Here is a 20,516-nt window from a genome sequence, read left to right as displayed (position 1 = left end):
CCTGAGAGACTAAATATACTCATGTGACCTGAGATAAGCAACAGCAGTTCTGCTATCTTTACGGACTCTGTTTGTGGTCAGCACAGAACGACTCGCCTGCTGTGTCGCTTCAGCGCATGACTCTAGCGTTTGTCCCGGAACAGAACTGGACATGGCCTCTAACCAGCCAAAGCCCACTGAGGTGTGGGGTTGCGGCGCTTAACCACTGCTCCACACATCTAAGTGCTTTGTTAACATCACTGCACCAACAATGGCTGTCATGCAATGCATACAACAAATACAGGAATACATATTTGCTGTCAAAGGGCATGTGGAATCCAATGGGCTGTAAATCAGTCAACAGATGTTTGACAAACACGCGCACAGGGGCTGCATTTATTACTGTATATAAATATTTGAATGTATTAACATTTAGTTTGAAGGATAAGAGACATGCTGCCATCATGCAGTTCTGCAAATATACTGTGTTTATTAAGAAAATACAGCATCACAAATGCATGATGGTGTTTAATTTATTACCAAATATAGATGGTAATAATGCAGAAATGAATATAAAATGTGGGTTTAATCACTGCACTCTTAATAACTGCTGGGCTCTTGGTTCCATAAACCTTTGGTTGCACTAGCTTGTGGACTACATTCACTTTATTTTTTTACAGTCCATTGCAGAGACTTTCTTTACTTTTATAAGTTTTGAAAAATACTTTTTAGTTTAAGACATATACACTCGCATAATGAAGTTATCGCCTGACTGTCCTCTGGTTATACAACACCGCAAAAAATGCCGCTAAGGAAAGACGTGCGCAGCAGCGCCATCTTGTGGTGTATTTATGAAGTAGCCACTTCATACAGTGCTTATAAATATTTTATTATTCACTCAGTCTACATTCATAGACACGCTTGAATATTTACACTTAATGTTTCAGACACAACAATGCGAGTCCTGATAAACATTTATAACTTTTAAGAAAGTGAAATACCTTCCCTGTTTCACTGCTATGTGGACCAGCCTCTGATCTTCATACACATTCTGTCAGTGGGAATAACTGACAAACTGATGTAGCATCCACGCACTAAAGAAGATTCAGTGTTTTACGTTTGAGTGTAGCGGATTATTTCACTCAAATCATAGCCTGTTACTGCAAACGCATAGCCGTCTCCGTCACAGAACTTGGCACCGCAGATTTGGGTGTCTGTCACACACTCGTTGTGGAGATGAGCAACCTGCAGTGACAACACAACGTGAGTCAGCTAACGTGCAGTGAGTTGCTGGAGTGTTCAAGCATCCTGTACCTCCACGCTGTTGGTTTCTGGGGTCAGTGTAAGATGCCAAACCCGGACCAAAGAGTCCTCACCAGCAGACAGCAGCTGTGGAGCAAATACATGAAGCAGAATAGTTTACATTTTAAACCACACAAAATCTTCTTTTTGAGAGTACAGATCTCACCAGTCCAGAGAAAGGAGCGATATCAAGCGAGTAAATCCAGCGAGCATGAGCGTTGACCTCAGCGTGGATAATTCCTGTCACTGCCTCGTAAACACGGATCTGTCCGGTTCCGTACCCAGCCAACACCGTGCCTTTCCATAGTTTGACAGATGAGCAGGTCATGCTACAAGGAAACAAAGCAACCTAGTAAGATGGATCTAGAAATCTAATTTGATGAACAGCTAAGTCAGGAGAAACTCTGTAAGACACTAGAGGACTGTGGATGATTTTCTTACTCAAATCCTGGGATTTTATTGAGGAGGTGGAACTCCTCTCCAGCCTTCCACACACACATGTTGCCACCATCATCTGCACTGACCAGATCAGCGATGCACTCCTGAGGAGAGCAACAAACACATTGTGTCGACTCCTTTCCATGTTGTACTGTTTAACCACCGTAACTTAAAACTAATATACCTGGCTGCCAGAGCACTCGGACGCCATGTCGGTGACGGGTTCCTTGTGCTCTTCAAGGACCTCGGAGAGCGTGATGTTACTGCCTTTACTCGGCACATCGAAGACAAGAATCCCACATGTTGACATGCCTAGAGTAACAGGAATATTATGGTTGTAAAACCGTGTCAATGACTGCGTCTCATTGTTGTGCAGAGCACTCACCCACACATATGTAATTCTCCCGCACTGCCGCTATCCCGCGTGCAAACACGGCCTGAGCTGCAATGAGAATGAGTCAGACCTATGACGTCAGTACTATTTCAACTTCTGGAGAGTGTTTTTAAATAAATGTCCCAATTTGATGTATTAAAACTACGACTAAAACTATAATATTGATTAATATCAGCTGTTTTGATGGTGGCTACTTCCTACCAACAGCACGTTTAACCTGAATCCATTCTCGATCACCTTCATGGATGTTTTTCGGACTGAACATCCATTACTTTGGGCATCATTTTGGTCACCTGTGAGTTCACCTGTGGGGGTTTCTGGAGTGTCCAGGGCATGCCAGTACACCAGGATGGAACCATCAGACTCATACATCTATAAATAAATAAAGCATTAAAATCACACACGGTTGCTTCTATTTTTGCAAAGACCAACAAAGTGGTCATTTTAAATGACCTGTATGCCTTTCTGGGAGGTCACGACCAGCAGGTCACGGGATGGCAGCACACAAAACGCAGCCTACCAGAGACACAAACATTCCTCGTGAGAACCCGAGCTTCTCCAACGGCAGCAAATATTTCCTTTCACCTGCTCTTCCTCCTGCAACTATGATGACTGACCTGCATGATGAGTGACGGGCTGGTGGCCACAGTGGGCTCCTTGGATTGCAGCTGCCGGTGGGAGTAGTCCAGTCCATCCCAGGACGCGCTGACCATGTTGACCATGTTTGCGTGAACCACCGTGAAGTAGGTGAGGCGCCGCGGGGCGATGCGCAACACGCTCAGGTTGTTATACAGCGCCGAGGCGCTGTTCTTGATCTGAATGCTCTTCTCTTTGTGATACATCGTGACGGTTTGTCAATGTGTTATATGTCAAGCATGAGGATAACCAGTTGGTTAAAATGTGCCGTTGCTCATTTGGTCCAGCTTATCTTGTAGCATTAGCAACATGCTAGGAGGCGATAAACAGCTACAGAGGAGGACAAAATACAGCGTCGCTGCAGTTAGTGGCTGACAGGAACTCGGACCATGCAAACCGGTCAGTTTTAACAAGTTGTTACGTCGCTCAGAAGCGCCACTACCTGAAGTGAAGACTACCTTTAGCAACAAGGGACTCCGCGTCCTCCGGAACCATAGAGACTACGTCTTCTTTGCGTGTGACGTCACTCGAGAGTTAGGTTGCGTGGCAACCGTTGGCTACACAGGAGGCAGACGTGAACACTCGGTGAGAACAATGTTTTTGATTGTTTTTTTTTTTTAACGTGTCACGGAGTGAACTGACGCTACTTCACGAGAATGCTCAGCGCATTTTAACAGTATCATGATAAAAATGCCACCACGGACAAACAATAGGGAATACGTTTCTAAAAGGTAAATAACTCGTGTAATATTGACACTTAGTTTTCAAGTCCAATAATGCACATGTAACATATGTAATATTAACATTAACATTAACATTATATTTAATATTTGCAAAAAACATTAAGGAAAGAGCTCACTTTCATATGAGTAGTGGCCCATTGAGTCTCTTAAGTTAGTTAGATAAATAAAACACAATACTGTTTATCTTCCAGTTGTTTGTATAAGAATACTTTTAATGCCATTTAGTACTTTACAATGAAAGTTTTTCAACACAGATCACTCAGAACGCTGACTAATGAAACTCCACATCATACTCATATTTTGACTGTACATTTCTTTTCTCTATCTCTTGCCAGCCAAAAATGTCCCACTCACGCACCCGCTCCGCAGTTAAGTCTCAACCTGACCTGGGCGGACGCGGCTCCTCTGCTGACGTCAGCCCACCTGCACTTCCAGACCCAGGAGATGAATATATAATTCCTGGGCGGATGACCGTGAGGCAGTGGTCCAATGCCTTACTCGAAGAGGAGGCCGAGGATGTGGTCGGGGAGATCATGACTGAGTTACTGACTCTGGTCATGGATGGTTGTTTGAAGAGTGACCTTAAAAAACAGGTCGGCACGTTTGTGAAAAATCTTATCATGCAGAATGCTAATAGTTTTGTTCAATTTGTCTTCTCAAGGTGGTTCCGTTTACAGTCAACTGGGCCAAGACCTATCTAATTCAGGTTCTCAGGCCGAAATTCATATGCAGAGAAGAAAAGGAAGAAGCAGAAGAATCATCCAAAACTGAAGATTCACAGTCAATGCCACCGATTCTTGACAACTGGGCTCAAGGCTGTTTTCCTATTCTACAAATAACACGTCCATCCACGTCGATTTCACTGCAGGTTTGTCTCATCCACATCGTCTTTTAAAATCATAAAATTGGACAAACACTAAACTTGAATTACTCCCTATAACAGGCAGGGCAGCATGGCCAAACCCCAGAGCCAAGACACCAAGGAACAAGAATGGCACGGCTGAAAAAGTCTGCAAAGCAAACTGAAAAAGAATCGGTTTCGTTCAGGCCGGAGAAAGGGGCGATTCAAACGGCAAAACAGTCCTTTCTTCCTAAACTTGTCGAAAGCAAGCAGGCATGGAGTCCACCCCAACCAAAAGAGAAAAAAGACCAAGAGAGAAACAATCTAGGGAGATCTGTCACCAGCCTGAAAACCCAATTGTGTGGTCGGCAAAAGAGTCCAGCCATTCCCAGACTCCACATGTCCAACCTTCCGAAACACTGGATTGTCCCTCAGTGTCAGATTGTGGATCAAAGCAACCTCACTGTGACTTTGAAGAAACCTGCCGGACACATGAGAGTGAGTGAAAACCAAAAAGAATCTTGGAAGAATCAGAGTAGGTTGACATCACACGTGCAATATGACGATCAACCAGGAGAGATTTTACTAAAAAATGAAGCTGCTGTTTGGTCCGGGAAGTTGTCACCATCTTGTCAGAAGAGATCTGAGTTGATATCTGCCGAAACAGTGGACCTGGCCAGGCGCGTGTCGCTCATGGCCCATCAGACAGTGCGACTAAGCAGAGCCCAGTTTAACGCTTCGTCCCTTTCTGGCTTCAGTTGACATGAATTTAAGATCGTCAGTGAACGTGCACTCTGAACTGTAACACGTTTTTTGTTGTAATAATTGTGAAATTAGCATTATTTTGTACCTTGTCCAAAGTTATATTTTAAAACATGTTTTTATTACTATAAATAAACGTCATCACCCTGCCATTGTGAACCCTTCTTTGTCCTCAATAAAAACATTTATCTATTTATTTATCAGCACGATGAGCCCATACGTCATGCATCTGCTGCTGCAACCTAGCTTAAAAACCCGGACAACCTCTTCTCGAGAAGCAGCCAATCAGCACTCAGTTTCTTCACAACTTGTCCAATCAGTGGAATGTTGTCTTTGCAAGCACGTTTCACTGACCCGGACTCACATGTGTGGTGGAAACGCGTGGAAGCTAGCGCGGATTGAATGTTTTAAAAACACCTGTATAGCTTTGTATTAAATACGAATTTTGACATGAAAAAGAAAATTGACATGGAGGATGCGGAGGTGAGACCGATGGCACCTATTTTTGTTTGCATGCTAACGAGTCGTCTTTTAATAACCGTGCAACTTGAGCAGCGTTAAATTCTCTAAACATGTTTAAATCCCTCTCCTTTTCGCGTTGCCCGTGTGTAATATCCAGCCGGCGACTTCAGACTCTGACATTATGGAAGAAGACAACGAGGCTCCGATTAAAGGCAAAAGGGCCAAACCCGAGAACGAGGCTGGGGAGACGCTTGTCTGTCGCCCCATCAAGCTGTCCCGCAGTGATCTGTACAGACCTCCAACAGTGGAGGAGCTGAACCAGCTGAAGGAAGCCGAGAGCCTGTTTCACTGCAGCCTTCTTAAAATGCAGGTAACGGACAAGATCAAGACGTTGACATGCGGTTAAATGCCATTAAATTTCACTCATGTTCATGTGTTGCAGATGGAAGAGCTTCTCAAGGAGGTCACACTGAGTGATAAGAGGAAAAGCCGAATTGACTCTTTTGTCCAGACGGTCACGAAATGCCTTCAAAGTGTACCATCATCACCGAAAGTTGAGGCAAGTGTCTGTCAACATGTGGTTGGATGTTTTCATCCTCCCTTTGAAGGCAGTTTTAAAACAGCATCCTCAACTCAGTCAACTAACAGAAATCCTAGCATCTTCAAAGTTATAGATGTAAATGTAGTTCGTCTTAAATTAGAGACGTGCGCTGCTATTATTTCACTGTGCGTGTCATGCAGAAATACGTTCAACTTATTTTCTCTGCCTCAACCCTTTAGGTCAATGACCTCTCGTGGTTGTCAGGAACAGTGAAGGTCCCTTTCATTCTTGTCCCCAAAACAACAAAGGGCAAGTTCCACATGGCCCCGCCTGCTTCTGTTGATGTTATTGGCAGCTACCCTCTTGGTACCTGCATCAAACCACAAGTCATGGTGGACCTAGCTGTCACCATGCCGACCGTGAGTCCCTGCACTTCTTTCACTGAACACGTGACTGCAGAGTACATCTTATTGACCTCATCTTTAATACTGTCTGCAGGAAGTCCTCCAAACCAAGGATTTCTTAAATCAGCGGTATTCAAGGAAAAGGGCTCTGTACCTGGCGGGTCTGGCTCAGCATCTCACAACGTCGCCTGACATGGGAGTCATCCGCTACTCTTGCTTACACGGGAACAGACTCCGTCCAGTTCTGCTGTTGAGCCCTGCAGGTATGTCACCCTTACCCTTGTTTACTGTTACTTCTATGGTTATTATCAAGACTAAATGGATGGGTTGGATGTATATAATTCCTCAAAATAAAATCAGAAATTTTGATATTGTTTTTATCTATTGGTTGTATGTATGCTGCAGGAACCAGTCTTCTGTAGCGGGGTGTAATACATCTGTAATACAGTGTCAGTGATTGAAACTCAAAGTATTTGTGGCATCAACAGGGAAAGATGCAGGTTCCTTCACTGTGCGCGTCCATGTCTGCCTCCCCCCTGGATTCTTCAAGCCGAGCCGTTTCCGCCCTGAGATGAATAACGTCAGGACGGAGTGGTACACTGGGCTGCCCAACACTGTGTCTGGTAGGATTGGCTTGTTTTTCAGTGGAACAACTCATACTTTTTACCAAGACTCATTTAACCTCCTTCTAAACAGAGAACAATGAGCCTCCAACTCCACATTACAACGCCGCCCTCCTGGCAGACCTGCTGCCACGAGCGCACCTGCAGTTTCTCTCTGCTGTAAGCTCACGGTGCGTGGCGTTTCCTCAGGGTGTTGCTCTGCTCAAAGTTTGGCTTCACCAAAGAGAACTTGACAAGGTTTGCAAGCTCAGTGGTTTGTCATGATAGTGAAAATGTGCTTATCCCTCCCCTGCGTCTAAACCTGTCCCACAGGGAACAGGCAGTTTTGGTGGCTTTTTAGCTTCAATGCTCCTGGCATACCTCCTGACCACACACAGAATCAGCAACTCCATGACGGCCTATCAGCTGCTCCGAAACGCCTTGAACTTCCTTGGTGAGGGAGAAGTACAGATCTCTTGCTGTTTTTTGAAAAGAAATTTTTTGATTTCCCCACAACTGTTTTCAAAAATGACGCTTTCTTCCTTTACCATAGCATCAACAGACCTGACAGTGAATGGAATTAGTCTGGCAAAAGATCCTGACTCTACCGCTGTGAGTAGTCTTGCTAAAAAAAAACACACACACACACACATTTGTCTTCCTATCTTATTGAGGACTATTATTGTTATTACCAAACTATTTTGTAGTTTTAACCCTCAAAACGGGTCTTGACAAAGTGAGGACCACCCAATACGTCCTCACTTTCCAAAAATGTCCTCACTCTGTTGATAAAAAAACTCATACAGGTCCTCACAAAGATAGAAGTACAAGAACACACACGGTCCTCACAGCAATGTACTTGACATACGTATTGGTGGACGCTTGTCTTTTCTCCACAGCCTGCCCTCGCAGACTTTCACAGTGCGTTCCAGGTCGTGTTCATCGACCCCTCTGGGCACCTCAACATGTGTGCAGACATGACAACATACACGTACAAAAAGGTTTGTCATGATCCAAATGTATTTAAGTATGTTTGTTCTGCAATGAGTGAAATGTTTTTTTTTCTCAGCTGCAACATGAGGCGTCCGTGTCAATGCAGTTCTGGGATGACCCCACTGTTGATGGCTTTCACGCTCTCCTCATGACCTCGAAACCTCTGATAAGGACAAGTGACCATGTCTTTCAGTGAGTTTAAGGGTTTTTATTTGCTTTAGTTTCCAAAGACGTTTCTCATTTCTCCAGCCGTATTTTGAGGATTAAAACTGGACTTCTTGCTGCCTTGTTAAATCCTTCATGTGTCTTCTTTCTCTGCTCAGATTGTGTGAACTAGTGAAGCTTCAGTCCAGCTGTAAGAAATTGAATCTGCTCAGTGAGTTAATGGATCTGAGCGGAGACTATGTTCATGCTGTGCTGCCTTTTATTCTTCAACTGCTGCAACGAGGACTGGGTGAGAGGATCAGCCTGATCACACACTCGCTTTCTCCTGATCCTGAGGTGAGCCTGACTTTGCTTTTTTGTGAGTGCCCTTTCATCTCGACTATCCTTAACAGTTTATTTAGTTACTGAATTGACATTCCCCATTGATACTGTCAAGATCTGTGTGTGATATGTCAACAAGAAACGAAAAAGGCTGTCAAACAGTGCGGGTCACTTATTTATAAACCACTTTACACAACTAACAATACGCTAAAGTGGCCGTCTAAAGTTCATGTTTTCATGTGTTATAACATGCAGAGCTAAAGTACATCTCAAGCTGAAACCCCGGTTTAGTCAAGCTTCTCTTTTTCCTACTCAGTGGTCAGTGGAAAGTGAACCCCCAAAGCACAAAGCCCAACCTCCGCTCTCCTTTGGCTTGCTGTTAAGACAAGAGATGTCCACATCCGTTCTGGAACGAGGGCCACCTGCCAACAGCCCTAAGGTACGGTACTCTAGAAGCCTTTTCTCAGTTCATTGTCATTGATCATAGCTTTCTAAAAATTATTTGACTTTTTGATGTCGGATTGTCTTTTTCTCAAGGCGGCGGAGTTTCGTCGGCTGTGGGGAACGCGATCAGAGCTGCGTCGCTTCCAGGACGGCGCCATCACTGAGGCAGTCCTGTGGGAGGGAGAGACCATGTTCCAGAAACAGCTGATACCCAAACAAGTCATCACACATCTTCTGAAGCTGTATGTATTTCAACAAATGGGACAGCATGTTTTTTCATATTGAACCGACTGCTTTGCATTACGTGGGACTTCAACACCTGCAGAGTGAAATGTCTTTATTTTTTTTAACTCGTGAACTCATGGTAGATGGAGCGAGTCATGCTCAGTGCAGGTTGAAAACAATGTAGAACACATTCCGTGGCGTAAGAGTAAAACTGCTTTAGCATGTTTTCCAGCAGCAAGATTGAACGTCAGCGCAGTGTTATGTTAGCTTAACAGTAGATGTGAGTGTGGTCTGACGACAAGTTTGACCTCTTATTTTGAGTCAGTGGTACAACACAAATCGGCAGCACTACAGAACAGAGTTCAACTGCGCATTTGTCTTTGCCCACATGACCTTTTCCTCTGTTCTAAATACCCATTCACTTATGGTCCCTTGAATTAATTTTATCCAGGATTTACATGCTCAAAAGTTTCTTATCTTTATTTGAAATACTTGAGCAGATGCATTATTTGAGGTGCGCTTTAGCGAATATCGCACATGCTGTGCAGGAGTTTGGCCACAAGATGGCGTTTCATAGACGTCTGAGGCGTTAGTGCTGCTCGTCGATTTGCCATGCAGAATATTGTTTTGCAAGTAACTGTAAATGCTCGTGTTGTCACTTGCCATTGGAATATGATATTAAATTTACTCATTGTCTTCAATTGTCTTCAGTCATGCTGAAATCCCGGAGTCCTGTGTGCGCTATGTGGGCGGACTTTTGGATGATGTCATCAAGTCAAGTTCCCAGGTAGATTTGAACCCAGTTTTTCACATTGAAGTAGATTTTTTTTGGTGTAAAGATTGTTTATTTATTAATTAAATGTGATTTAATCCGGACCAGGTGCTGACCACCGGGGAGGAGGAGAGTTTGCTGGTGGTCCAGTCGTACGATGACTTGAGCAGGAAACTGTGGAACCTGGAGGGTTTACCTCTGTCCATCACTGCGGTCCAAGGAGCTCACCCTGCGCTCAGATACACACAGGTAGCCCATCTCCACTGTCAGATAGCACAAAACCAGTGGTCAAATCCAATGTGTTTAGTATTCTTACTTGGCGTCTAGTACAAATGAATTTAATACAGTTAAATTGTTGGAGGGAAAAAAGCCGTAAAACGTCACGACTAGTTTTCTTCTTATTTTAAGAGACTTTTCCGTTTCGTTGTGCAGGTTTTCCCTCCAACACCACTGAAACTGAACTATTCTTTCTTCGACCGCGAGAAATGTTCACGGTCGCTGGTGCCAAAGTTAGACAAACCCTGCCCTGCCTACATCCACCCAATAACAGGTCAGCAAACACGCTAGTCTATATTTGCTCAAACACGACAAACACTGCAGCTGATTTAACATGTGTGCTGACATCTGTCATCCAGTGATCTGTCACATGGAGGGGAGTGGAAAGTGGCCTCATGACCGCCTCGCCATCCGCCACATCAAGGCAGCGTTCCACATCTCTTTGGGAGAGTTGCTGAAGAAGCAGCACCGTTTGACGTGCAGACCCACTCCCACGCACGTCGACGTCTGGAAGGTGGGCCTTCGAATCAGTGTGGATTCTCCCTCCAAGAATGATCGAGAAAAAATGTGCCACTCAAAATAATGTGGAAAAAAGACTGATCTTAAAGAAGTGTTTGCCACATTTGTCATCAACTTCTCCTGCCTGCCCTGATCTTTGTTTTCTCTTTTGAATCCAGGATGGTTTTGCTTTCCGTATTCATATCGCTTATCATCGAGAGCCTCAGGTGCTGAGGGAAAGCGTGACAGCTGAAGGGCTCCTGGTCGTCCGGGACAATGAGGAGGCTCAGGCTCTGGAGATGCTCACGGTTCACAAGCCGCAGCTCACCAGCACATTGCACGGGTGCGTCACCTGCTGTGGACAGACTCACTTTTAACTGGCCCTTCATAACGCTGAATTATTATAGGAATGTTGGATCATATGTCTGTGTGTCTCATATTTTTGTATGCTTGAAGTGTACCATATTTCATTGTTTTTCTGCTCAAATGTGTCAATTATATATATTACTGCAGATTAGAAAGGAGTTTCAGATTGGTGCCAGAACAGGATGTAGGACTGAAGAATCTGGTTTGAGTCTCACGTGATGTTCTTTCCTCTCAGCCTCCAGCAGCAACACTCGTGTTTTGGGGCGTCATGCCGCTTGGCCAAACGCTGGCTGGGGTCTCAACTATTCAGCGACGACCTCACAGAGGAGGCGGCAGACCTCCTGGTGGCGTCGCTCTTCCTGGGGCCGGCACCTTTCACCCCGCCTGGGTAACCTCCCCGCGTCTCGCCGGCATTATTTTTGCTCCTCTGCCCTGGTTTCTTTCCCGCTGACATTCCCGTGACTGCGTTTCTGTTCTCTTCAGTTCACCTCAGGTGGGCTTCCTTCGCTTCCTTCATCTGCTCTCCTCCTTTGACTGGAGGAACAACCCGCTGGTGGTCAACCTCAACAACCAGCTCACAGGCAAGAAGCCCTCACACACACATTCCTCCTCCCACTGTGTCACACAACACTGACCTCTTTCTATTTACACACCTGACATACTTTAACATCCTGCGTCTGACCCCCCTCCACCCGCCTTCTGTCACGTGTAGCTGCCGACTACACTGAGATCAAGAATGACTTCATGGCCTCCAGAGAGTCTTTGCCGATCATGTTTATTGCGACGCCTAAAGACAAAAATCGATCAACCTGGACCAAGAAAACACCAAGTGTACAGGTCAGTGGACACAAGTTGGCACCTTTAAGTGCATAAAAATAAATATGGCAGCTTTTCAACAAACATCTGTGTTACATTAAAACATTTCATAACAAAAAATATATCCATCTTTTTGCGTTTAAAAAGTAAACAAGTCACAAACAACGATGCAGAAAAGAGTTGCATGTCCTCGGCAGGGAACAGTCGCACAGTTTTCCAATCCTGGAGCCCTTTCTCAGTGCACACTGCTCCCCTGGATCGCACTAGGAGGAGACGAAACGGTTCATAAGGCAGCGATTCGGTATATTAAAGCTGAATTTATGCGCGGCAGTGATCATTGCTGAAGCATTTATGAAGTTGCCAAAACGGTGTCAGAAGTTTCAGTAAATACCAGCGGAAGATGGCCGTGCTTTTTTCTGAACGATGAAATCTGGTTGTTTTGAAGTCTCTCCAAAACCTCGTGAAGGTCGTTGATCTGAAAACACACCGATATCAGCAACTCTGCGTCATCATGAAGGAGTTGGCATGAGTGGCTCTCACCAGCTGCTTTTCCTGGCTCTCCTCTGACGTGGTGAAATACGGTGAATATTTCCCTTTGTATTCCTCGTTTTGGATGAAAGCATGGCTGAAGAAGCTCCCACAGAGAAGTGCACAGAAAACACACACACACCAGCTTTCCATGATGCAGCGCTGACCCAGATATGCTTCCTGCTCTTCACCTCACACCCCCAAGAAGCCCCAACATGAGCTGTTTGCCTGCTCTTTTATACCATCGGCGCAGGGCAGGAACTTTGTCTTATGTGACGCTCATATGGGGACGTCATCAGGGGATTGAGTTGGAGTCGAGGGGAGAGTCACGTTTCTGTGTGTGTGTGTGTGTGTGTTTATATTTTTGTGTTATCGTTTTTCTCGCAGTGGAAATGTCAAGTGAGTTCCCTCGTGCTTTCTGCAGCTGTGGTGACGTTTGCCTCGCTTCATCATGCTTATTTTAATAACTAATAAAACCCATTTGTGCTGTATGTGGGTTATTTAAGTAGTTTAGTTCTTATTTTTAGAGCTCCTGGTTCACCAGTCATCTGTAACTTCATAATACACTCTTGACCCACAGCTCATACGTCACCAATTTGCCTTTTTCACTTTTCGCGTTTTTTTTTGTTTTGAAAAACTACAAAATTGAAGTGGGCAATGTGTCAGTACCACTCAGTGGCCACCAGGGAGCAGACTCTCCATTTTTAGAAACCTGGCAGAGTCACATTTAGCAGCTGCTTACCTGTATATTGTTGCTCAGGACTTATTTCTTTTTCGTCCCTAAAATAAGTTAAGACGTCCTGACTGTCCACAGATGCTGCAGCGAATGGTGACGGTTGCTGCCGAGAGTCTGAAGGTGCTGGAGCAGCAGCTCATGGATGGAGAGCTGACACAAGACGTCCGGGTGGGTTAAGCCCCACCAGCACTGGACCGTTCTCTTCGGTCAGTCTTGGAATACTGATGTGGTGTTTGTGCAGGTGGTCATGCGTCCGCCGCTGGAGCCCTACGATGTGCTGATCCACCTCAACCCAAAGCAGGTTCCGCTGCTCAGCCTGGCAGTGGATCCTCCCTCTGTCACCTTCGGCAGAGGAGTGTCCACCGACAACATGGCTCACTCTGGCAGCGCCTTGCCCGTCATCGACTTCAACCCCGTGGCCATTTATCTGACTGAGCTCAGGGTGAGTCCTGTCCCTGGATTATTCATCAGTCACCCAAGTGTTCACTCATCACAATGATCCTCGAGGAGTTAACTGGAAACCGATTTGAAAAACAATAAGAAAAGACAGCAGCGTTTGTGTCACTTAAGTGGGAGGAAATCAGAGTCTCAGGATGTGGAGTGACTCGATTCTCAAAGCTAGCATGACCCCTGTCGCCCGCCCTTTAACTTTTTTTTATTTTGTTTACCGATCCATCCACTCCACAGCCACTTGAGCTGGTCTGAGTGAAAGCCTTGTCATGACTGAATGAATATGAGTCATGAATTCATCTTGGTAAATCCATTTACCAGTCTTAACTGGCCCTTTTTACAAAAAAAGTGTTCCTGCAGCAGGCTTGTGTTTCAGGTCTGATGGAGTGGATACCAGCCTTGATAGAATGATTTTGTGGCCCGTACTACACGTCAATGAGGAAGACTTGGGCTGTGACTATGCTGCTTCAAAATAAGATAGTTTTTTAGACAGGTTTACCATAATTTCTGCGCTATAAGCCGAGAGTTGTTCTCGCGGTCTGTACCCTGTCATGTATTAAAACTGGGTGTCTCGGGGCCCTCACGGCCCAAAAAACTTTTAGCGGCCCTCTAGAAGGCGCTCGCGGCCCAACCATGGGCCCCCGGCCATATGGTTAAGAATCACTGGCTTATACAACCACCTCGCTAATATATGGATTTTTACAGGCTGAACATGCTGCCAAAATATTGAGCCTTGTTGCATCAAACCGATGAAATCACAAGACTCTTATTGACCTTGTTTTCGCCCGTATTTCCGCAGCTCCACCAATAGATTTTTGAGCGCTTCAACGTCAATAAAAGTTGTGAGGAGTTCATGATGCAAATTCAGAACATTGCCCAGTTTGTACCATGAGTCAGTCTCCATGCTGGAGCCCTTTTTCAAAACTAGTTCAAAAGTGATCCTCTAAGCCTGGTGTGCCGCTGACCTTTCTACGGTGCAGACAGCACCACTGCACCCGCGGCTTATGTTAGGTCTATTTTCTTTCTTGAATTCAGTGTAATATTAAAACGTGCATCCTTCATGGACTCACAGGATGCCTTCGGTGACCTGGCACTCTTCTTCTGTGATCCATACGGAGGAAGAGTCATTGCAGTTCTCTGGAAGCCCAAAGCTTTTACACCCATTCCCTTCAAGGTGAGCGCCGCGTGACATTACCTTAAAAACGTCTCACTTCCATGATCCACTTTTAGTTTCTTTCATGTCTTCTACACTTTTGGATTCCCTGAATCAAATATATGCCTTGAGCATTTCTTCATGACACTGTGGTCAAGGTGCGTTGCTCTGTGCTCTCCCTCACTCAGACGTCTCAGATGTCGGCCCGCAGTGCTCAGGTGACCGGTGATGAGGTGACAACACTTCCCAACGTGGAGGCCATTCTGGAGGACTTCCGTGTCATGGGAAAGGGCTTGGTGAAGTCCGTGGAAGCCAGAGTGGAACGGTGGTCCTTGTAGTGAGTCCTGTGTTTAATGCTCAGAGGAGAAGAGCTAAAAGTATATGTTTCATTTTTGCTGTCAGCTGTATTTCCCTCAATAAAAGAACCTTTCAGAGGAATTGTGAAAGAGAGTCGTGATCTGTCTGTGATGTAGCAATCCTTCTTGGTGCCCGCTTTTTCCTGTCAGAACAAAGTCGGTGACAACCAATGCAATGTTTTCCAACGAACTTCAGTGTCTCCCAACATGCGTTGAGTTGTGAGTGATGTGAGTTCCAGGGAATTTATCGAGAAGGAAAGGGGAAGATTAAGACATGATGTGCTTGAACACTTTAGAAATGCGTGTTTTTGGTGTCACGCCGCCACAGTTATGCTTCCTTATCACTGTTTGGTTAGTTTCGCCTTATTTCACTCCCTGGGAGTGGGAGCACGAAACCTGCTCGGAGGTTCTCTGTCTTTTGCTTTTGTACAGTCAGTCGGGCCTGTGGAGCCTCAGTTTGTGCAGGCAAACTGCAGCGATCTGAAGGTGATGACATCCTCCTCTTTTTCTCGACCTTTGAGTACTCGTGGACTGGGTGCTTTCAGTGGTGAAAACTAAAAGGGAAAAGATTGGATTGGGAAAGATGTGTTTTTGTGTGAACGTGGCCTTATTTAATCCAATCATCCTGAGTCACTCACTCTGTGTTAGATGACCAGGTCAGCAGTGATTAAAGAGTCTTCCTTCTCAACATTTAGAAAAGGGGGAAATGTATTCCAAGAAACGGACTGGACTGACCAAATAGCTTATGAATCTTATGACACCTCACAATGTCATGACACATTGTCCAGGGATCAGAGTTGGACTCGGGCCCTAGAGTGAGATCCAGGGTGAGAACAACATATTTTGTGGTGCAGTTTGTTTGCACTTTGGCAACTTCAGAGTTGGACTGAGCTTCCAAAATGGAGCTGAGGTGGGATGATGTCCGGGACTGTTGCTCATGTGAGAGGAAAAAATCATTTGCGTGATGAATATTGCATTACATTTTGGACTTTGTGTTCACTATTCCCCTCTAGTACCAGACACGGAACGTGAAGCGCTGTGACTCGTCTCACCACCTTCACGGTGTCCAGATCGTGGACCCTTGATTTTGGCTGAAATTCAACAGGAAGTTTTGCGGGTGACAAGGGTTACGTGGCGTTTCGCATGGCTTATTCATCTTAGCTTTCACTCAGACTTCACTCGGACTGTAATTCTTTGTTTATAAGCTCGACCTGATGCCCGCCTCATGCCCTAACTAGCTGGGACAGAGTCAGGACCGATCCCTGCCAGGCTTTCCATCGTCAAAGTTAAGACTTGGAGCAACTGCTCACGGAATCAACGTTATGCAACAGGTGCGTGAGATAAATTATGTTTCAGGTTGGTATTTGGTGCGGTGGATCACCTGTATGAGTGTCAGCAGCTCGACGTGCCTGCAGGGGCTCGACTGCTGACAATAACTGGTTACATGGATGACAAATTGCTGGGCACCGTGAATAATGCAACGTATAAAAATTCTTCCTGTAAAGAGAAGACACCTGTGAGTCACAGCTGTTGACAGCAGAGGAAGCGCTCTCCTGCCCAGTGTGGAGAGAGTGGAAGGTGCCACTCAGCCAAAGAAGTGGTGCACAAACCAGCCAGTTACATGACTTGAATAACAGCTCACTGTGTGTTAGCATGGAGACGCGAATCAAGGCCTGTTACCTCTCCTTTAAAATTACACGATCGTGCTAAGACAATGGTGTTAGGTTTATGCATAATATTCATTTACATTCCAACGATAACTTATCCTTCAAATTCACGCACTAAATCCTGGGACGGACCCCGAGGACCGGAGATGTGCTCAGGTGGAACCCGAGTGGTGCTGCAGCACCAGGCCTTTTGCCCTGAATGTGTTGATCTGCTTTTATTTTGGTTTTATTTAGGACCCGCGCTTCAGCTCTCCCCTCTTCTGTTTTTTCGAGCTTCACCTTTGGCACCCAGCAGGAACTAGCTGGAGGCGGCAGCCTTTATACGCCACCTGGTTCCAGACCGCCAAGTTTCCAGGCTGGTAAAATCCCAGATCCTTCTCTTGTTGATACCTGGAGTCTGTGAAGTTTTTGGTTTTGCATTTTTGCTTTTGTGTCCGTGTGTTTCCTCACCATGTGTTGTCCTGACATCCACATGTGCTTCTGATTTTTGCTCCCTTGTTTGATCATTTGTTTTATCTCCGGTTTGGTGGACATTTCGGATTTTAGGCTACTGAGACTTTTGGACTCCAGATATTTTGTGATTGTGTTCTATTATTGAACAATTCTGAATTATTGTATTATATCACCCAACTGCCTCATTGTTGCCCCCCGAACATGTTGCTCTTGGGCTTCACCCTGTGGGGCAAACCGCCACGCTGTAAGAGAAAGGTGCTCTGTTTTATTTCCTTCATTCCTAAATTCCAGAGAAGAAAAAAAGGCTACTTTCTCATCAATTCTTCCCAAATGTATTTTGGTGTCTAATGCGGCACTTATTTGCTCTTTGGCCGCAGCTCCACTTCATGCCGCACAGCCCCCTGACCCCCATCATAAAGCACACAGAGTGGCCCCGTATATAGTTTGATCTTTTATATTAGCTCAGGATAAAATGCCATGAATATAATGGACTGAGGCCAGAGGCGAACCTGCAACCTTATGGATGTGCTCTGACCACGATGCAACGTTGCCTACAAATTTGAGAACAACAAACCAACCCAACAGCATTCACATTTTTGGCGATGGGTGCCTTTTGTGGGTTGCACATCAGCTCCCTCCGACCCCAAAAAATGCATGTGTCTATCCCACCTAGGAACAATTTATTGTCACCAAACATGTTTCTGGGCTGTGAGAGGAAATTGGAGCAACAGTAGCAAACCCAAACATGAGAGAACGCACAGAATGGGACGTGGTGTATGACATAAACTGAACCAACAAACCTTTCTGTGACAATGCAGCACGACCTACTAGACCAGGGGGTCTTCACCTTTTTTATGTCGGGACCCACCTTTCCCAGAACAAATGGGCCCGGGGCCCATTGAAGTAATAAAACTGATTCATTCCTCTTGATTTCATTTGCGATCAATAACCTTATTTAATCTACTCACACGTAAACAAACCAAAACCTTGTGAAATGACATGAGACCATGTGATCACTGCAAAGATATTTGTCATAGAGAAGTCCAACCAGCAGCAAAACCAGGTGCAAGTCATGGTCATCAAATTTACTAAAGAAAAAAAAACTGTTGAGAAAATTGGAAACACTGAATACAATTCTGAATAAAATCAATATAATATAAAAAGATATAAAATAAAAATTATATATTTTATTTAATTTTCAAAACTGCTTCAACAGGTGCTTTCATGAATAGTTTTTCCTGTTGGAGGAGACGACATCACTTTCTTTATCATTTTTTTATTTTCAAGAACTTTTCCATAGTTGGTAACTATCATAAATTTGCAGCTGTCAAGTCAATTCAGTGACACACTACTGCCACCATATGTGGCAAATGTATTAAAACAGATTATCTTGCGGCCCTCGCGGCCCAAAGGTGTAAAACAAAGAAACTTGTAGCGGCCCTCTAGGAGGCGCTAAAAGGCAATTCAACATACACAGATCTGACAACTCCCATTGAGGACCGTTTGAGCTGAGAGCTGCAGCAAGCAAAACACATCAGCCTCTCTACTGAGGAATCAAAATCCGGCACAACTAGTGTTCATCTGTGAAAATAAATCAAAAGCGCAGCCCCGACATTTCGATGGTTACAACATCTTGTTATCGAGGTGAATCACTGGTACTGACCCGATTACAAATCGCCCTGTCAGCAGAGTGAAAAGTGTGAGAACAAGACAGGAGCATAAAGACAAATCAGTTCCCACAAATCTCTGCAGTGATTCACTGAATTTGAGGAGGCTGTCTCATCGCTGGGGCGCCTTGTAAACATTTGCTGTTGACGGGATGAAAATGCATTATATACAATAATAACTGCATTAGACACAGTTCATTGTTTTTGCTGTGAAAATAAGCAGCTGCACTGGTGGGTTCTGTGGGGTCAAGTCAACGTGGATATCGTCAAACTGTTAATGTAGAATAAAAGTCTGGACATCTGACTGACCCGCTTTCATTATTTTAAAATTGTGCTTCTGTTATGTTTGTTCAAGTTGCAAATGAGCCCAAGCAGCAACCATTGTTCCGGCCATTCATTTCTCCCTCACCTTCCTCCCATCAAGGACCCGAAACTGACCCGTCGTCACCTCAACGATCACTCCAGTGACCTGAAACTGACCAGTCCAGATGCTAATGAACTGGTTGCCTGTTCCTCCCGCTCAGGACGCCATGCTCCACACCTCCACACCGTGCGTCCGCAGACAAACTTTCTGGCAAGTGCAAGTGCTCACAGTTGCGCAACTTTCCTGACGCAGGTTGAGCCGACGTCAGCGCTGAATCATAACGCCTCGGGCCTTTTCTTCGATGATACATTCACATTACTTCTATAATTTACAGAACCGTTGTTTCCTTTTTCCTCCTCCAACAGACTGGAGTGGAAGATTTTAATGCGATGTGTGGAGTTTAATTCCCTCCAACATATTTATATGAGGTTTGCTAGCTCATGCCCAAAACACAGTGCCCAAAACAAGTTGCCGTGGAGGATCAGAAATGCAACACGGATTCCTCCTGATATGTTCTCACCTCGCTATAGAAACCACAACAATATGAAGTGATGAGGTTTCATCAGGGGAACAAAGGAACAGGTCAGAGAGGGAGAAGTAAAATGTGTCTCGACTGGTGGGAATGAGCCAGTTCCTGCTGCAGACATGGCTAGTGTTACAGTACTGAGTGATCAAAACCATATTGTCTAATCTGATTTTCTGTTTTAATTTAATCACATGCAACATGAGAGTGATTTCATCGTCCTTTGATGGTTAACACGAGTTGTAGCTGCTTATTGCAAAATAATTGAAGTAGTAACAAAGTGACAGATGCTATAATATCAACTTTCATGCTGCAAAACATGCAAATCATTTGACTCAAAAAAATTTAATTTACTTAGCGTCTATCTTATTAAATTATCGACGTTAAACAGAAGGTTTTATTAATGTTGAATGTGTAGAAAAATTATACTTTGCTATAGAGTTGTTTTTTTTTTAAGTATCAATACATTGTATGCAAATATTACACAATAACTACAGTCAGCTGAGCTCAACAGACAGAGAAGGATGACTCACTTGATTGAAAGGGGGGTGTGGTTCCGAGGGTGGGGTTCAGAACCTAGTCGGCACTCTCTATAAGAAGAGGCCACATCCTCCCGAACTCACAACCGCTGAGCAAAGC

At 44.8% G+C, this 20,516-nt stretch overlaps 4 protein-coding genes across 5 annotated transcripts; 2 read left to right on the top strand and 2 right to left on the bottom strand.

Annotated features, from left to right (window-relative positions):
* Positions 1-863: 863 nt before the first annotated feature.
* wdr54 (WD repeat domain 54) lies at positions 864-3,272 on the bottom strand. 2 transcript variants are annotated; one of them, XM_053871093.1, is made up of 10 exons: positions 3,192-3,272; positions 2,731-3,079; positions 2,567-2,629; positions 2,407-2,485; positions 2,105-2,161; positions 1,904-2,031; positions 1,723-1,823; positions 1,448-1,610; positions 1,294-1,368; positions 864-1,224 (listed from the first exon to the last, which is right to left on the bottom strand). In XM_053871093.1, the coding sequence occupies exons 2-10, from the start codon at positions 2,953-2,955 to the stop codon at positions 1,093-1,095; spliced, it is 1,023 nt and encodes a 340-aa protein (XP_053727068.1). In that variant the 5' UTR covers positions 2,956-3,079; positions 3,192-3,272; the 3' UTR covers positions 864-1,092. The 2 variants fall into 2 exon arrangements, with proteins under 2 accessions (XP_053727068.1, XP_053727069.1); XM_053871094.1 differs by having other exon boundaries at positions 2,419-2,485; positions 2,731-3,266.
* On the top strand, positions 2,787-5,105 carry LOC128762673 (uncharacterized protein C2orf81-like). The gene is made up of 4 exons (XM_053871092.1): positions 2,787-3,334; positions 3,828-4,085; positions 4,154-4,360; positions 4,436-5,105. The coding sequence occupies exons 2-4, from the start codon at positions 3,834-3,836 to the stop codon at positions 5,093-5,095; spliced, it is 1,119 nt and encodes a 372-aa protein (XP_053727067.1). The 5' UTR covers positions 2,787-3,334; positions 3,828-3,833; the 3' UTR covers positions 5,096-5,105.
* Positions 5,106-5,438: 333 nt separating this feature from the next.
* Positions 5,439-15,275, top strand: nol6 (nucleolar protein 6 (RNA-associated)). The gene is made up of 26 exons (XM_053870446.1): positions 5,439-5,578; positions 5,715-5,927; positions 6,000-6,116; positions 6,338-6,517; positions 6,597-6,765; positions 6,991-7,125; positions 7,199-7,362; positions 7,438-7,558; positions 7,658-7,716; positions 8,004-8,105; positions 8,174-8,289; positions 8,421-8,598; positions 8,900-9,022; positions 9,121-9,269; positions 9,964-10,039; positions 10,133-10,273; positions 10,457-10,574; positions 10,660-10,814; positions 10,978-11,141; positions 11,400-11,552; positions 11,648-11,745; positions 11,877-12,001; positions 13,323-13,412; positions 13,486-13,686; positions 14,767-14,868; positions 15,036-15,275. Exons 1-26 carry the CDS (start codon positions 5,546-5,548, stop codon positions 15,183-15,185), a joined length of 3,432 nt encoding a protein of 1,143 aa, XP_053726421.1. The 5' UTR covers positions 5,439-5,545; the 3' UTR covers positions 15,186-15,275.
* Positions 11,933-12,749, bottom strand: LOC128762294 (cocaine- and amphetamine-regulated transcript protein-like). Its single transcript, XM_053870447.1, has 3 exons — positions 12,521-12,749; positions 12,372-12,455; positions 11,933-12,243 (listed from the first exon to the last, which is right to left on the bottom strand). Exons 1-3 carry the CDS (start codon positions 12,659-12,661, stop codon positions 12,136-12,138), a joined length of 333 nt encoding a protein of 110 aa, XP_053726422.1. The 5' UTR covers positions 12,662-12,749; the 3' UTR covers positions 11,933-12,135.
* Positions 15,276-20,516: the final 5,241 nt, after the last annotated feature.

Source organism: Synchiropus splendidus, chromosome 7, assembly GCF_027744825.2.
Source record: "Synchiropus splendidus isolate RoL2022-P1 chromosome 7, RoL_Sspl_1.0, whole genome shotgun sequence".
Classification (NCBI taxonomy): Eukaryota; Metazoa; Chordata; class Actinopteri; order Syngnathiformes; family Callionymidae; genus Synchiropus; species Synchiropus splendidus.
Note: the sequence above shows the minus strand (reverse complement) of the source record. Positions and strands in the feature narration are given on the sequence as shown.

Bases quoted from the DNA above. Each gene is read 5' to 3' on its own strand.
- wdr54 (XM_053871093.1), bottom strand. From the start codon at position 2,955: ATGTATCACAAAGAGAAGAGCATTCAGATCAAGAACAGCGCCTCGGCG. The intron at 2,162-2,406 runs GTGACCAAAATG...TTCTCATTGCAG, and splicing joins CCCCACAGGTGAACTCACAG to CTCAGGCCGTGTTTGCACGC. The intron at 1,225-1,293 runs GTACAGGATGCT...TTGTCACTGCAG, and splicing joins CAGAAACCAACAGCGTGGAG to GTTGCTCATCTCCACAACGA.
- LOC128762673 (XM_053871092.1), top strand. From the start codon at position 3,834: ATGTCCCACTCACGCACCCGCTCCGCAGTTAAGTCTCAACCTGACCTG. The intron at 4,086-4,153 runs GTCGGCACGTTT...TGTCTTCTCAAG, and splicing joins AGAGTGACCTTAAAAAACAG to GTGGTTCCGTTTACAGTCAA. The intron at 4,361-4,435 runs GTTTGTCTCATC...TCCCTATAACAG, and splicing joins CCACGTCGATTTCACTGCAG to GCAGGGCAGCATGGCCAAAC.
- nol6 (XM_053870446.1), top strand. From the start codon at position 5,546: ATGAAAAAGAAAATTGACATGGAGGATGCGGAG. The intron at 13,413-13,485 runs GTGGGTTAAGCC...GTGTTTGTGCAG, and splicing joins AGCTGACACAAGACGTCCGG to GTGGTCATGCGTCCGCCGCT. The intron at 13,687-14,766 runs GTGAGTCCTGTC...ATGGACTCACAG, and splicing joins TTTATCTGACTGAGCTCAGG to GATGCCTTCGGTGACCTGGC.
- LOC128762294 (XM_053870447.1), bottom strand. From the start codon at position 12,661: ATGGAAAGCTGGTGTGTGTGTGTTTTCTGTGCACTTCTCTGTGGGAGC. The intron at 12,456-12,520 runs GTGAGAGCCACT...GTGTGTTTTCAG, and splicing joins AGAGCCAGGAAAAGCAGCTG to ATCAACGACCTTCACGAGGT. The intron at 12,244-12,371 runs GTATTTACTGAA...GTCTCCTCCTAG, and splicing joins AGCACGGCCATCTTCCGCTG to TGCGATCCAGGGGAGCAGTG.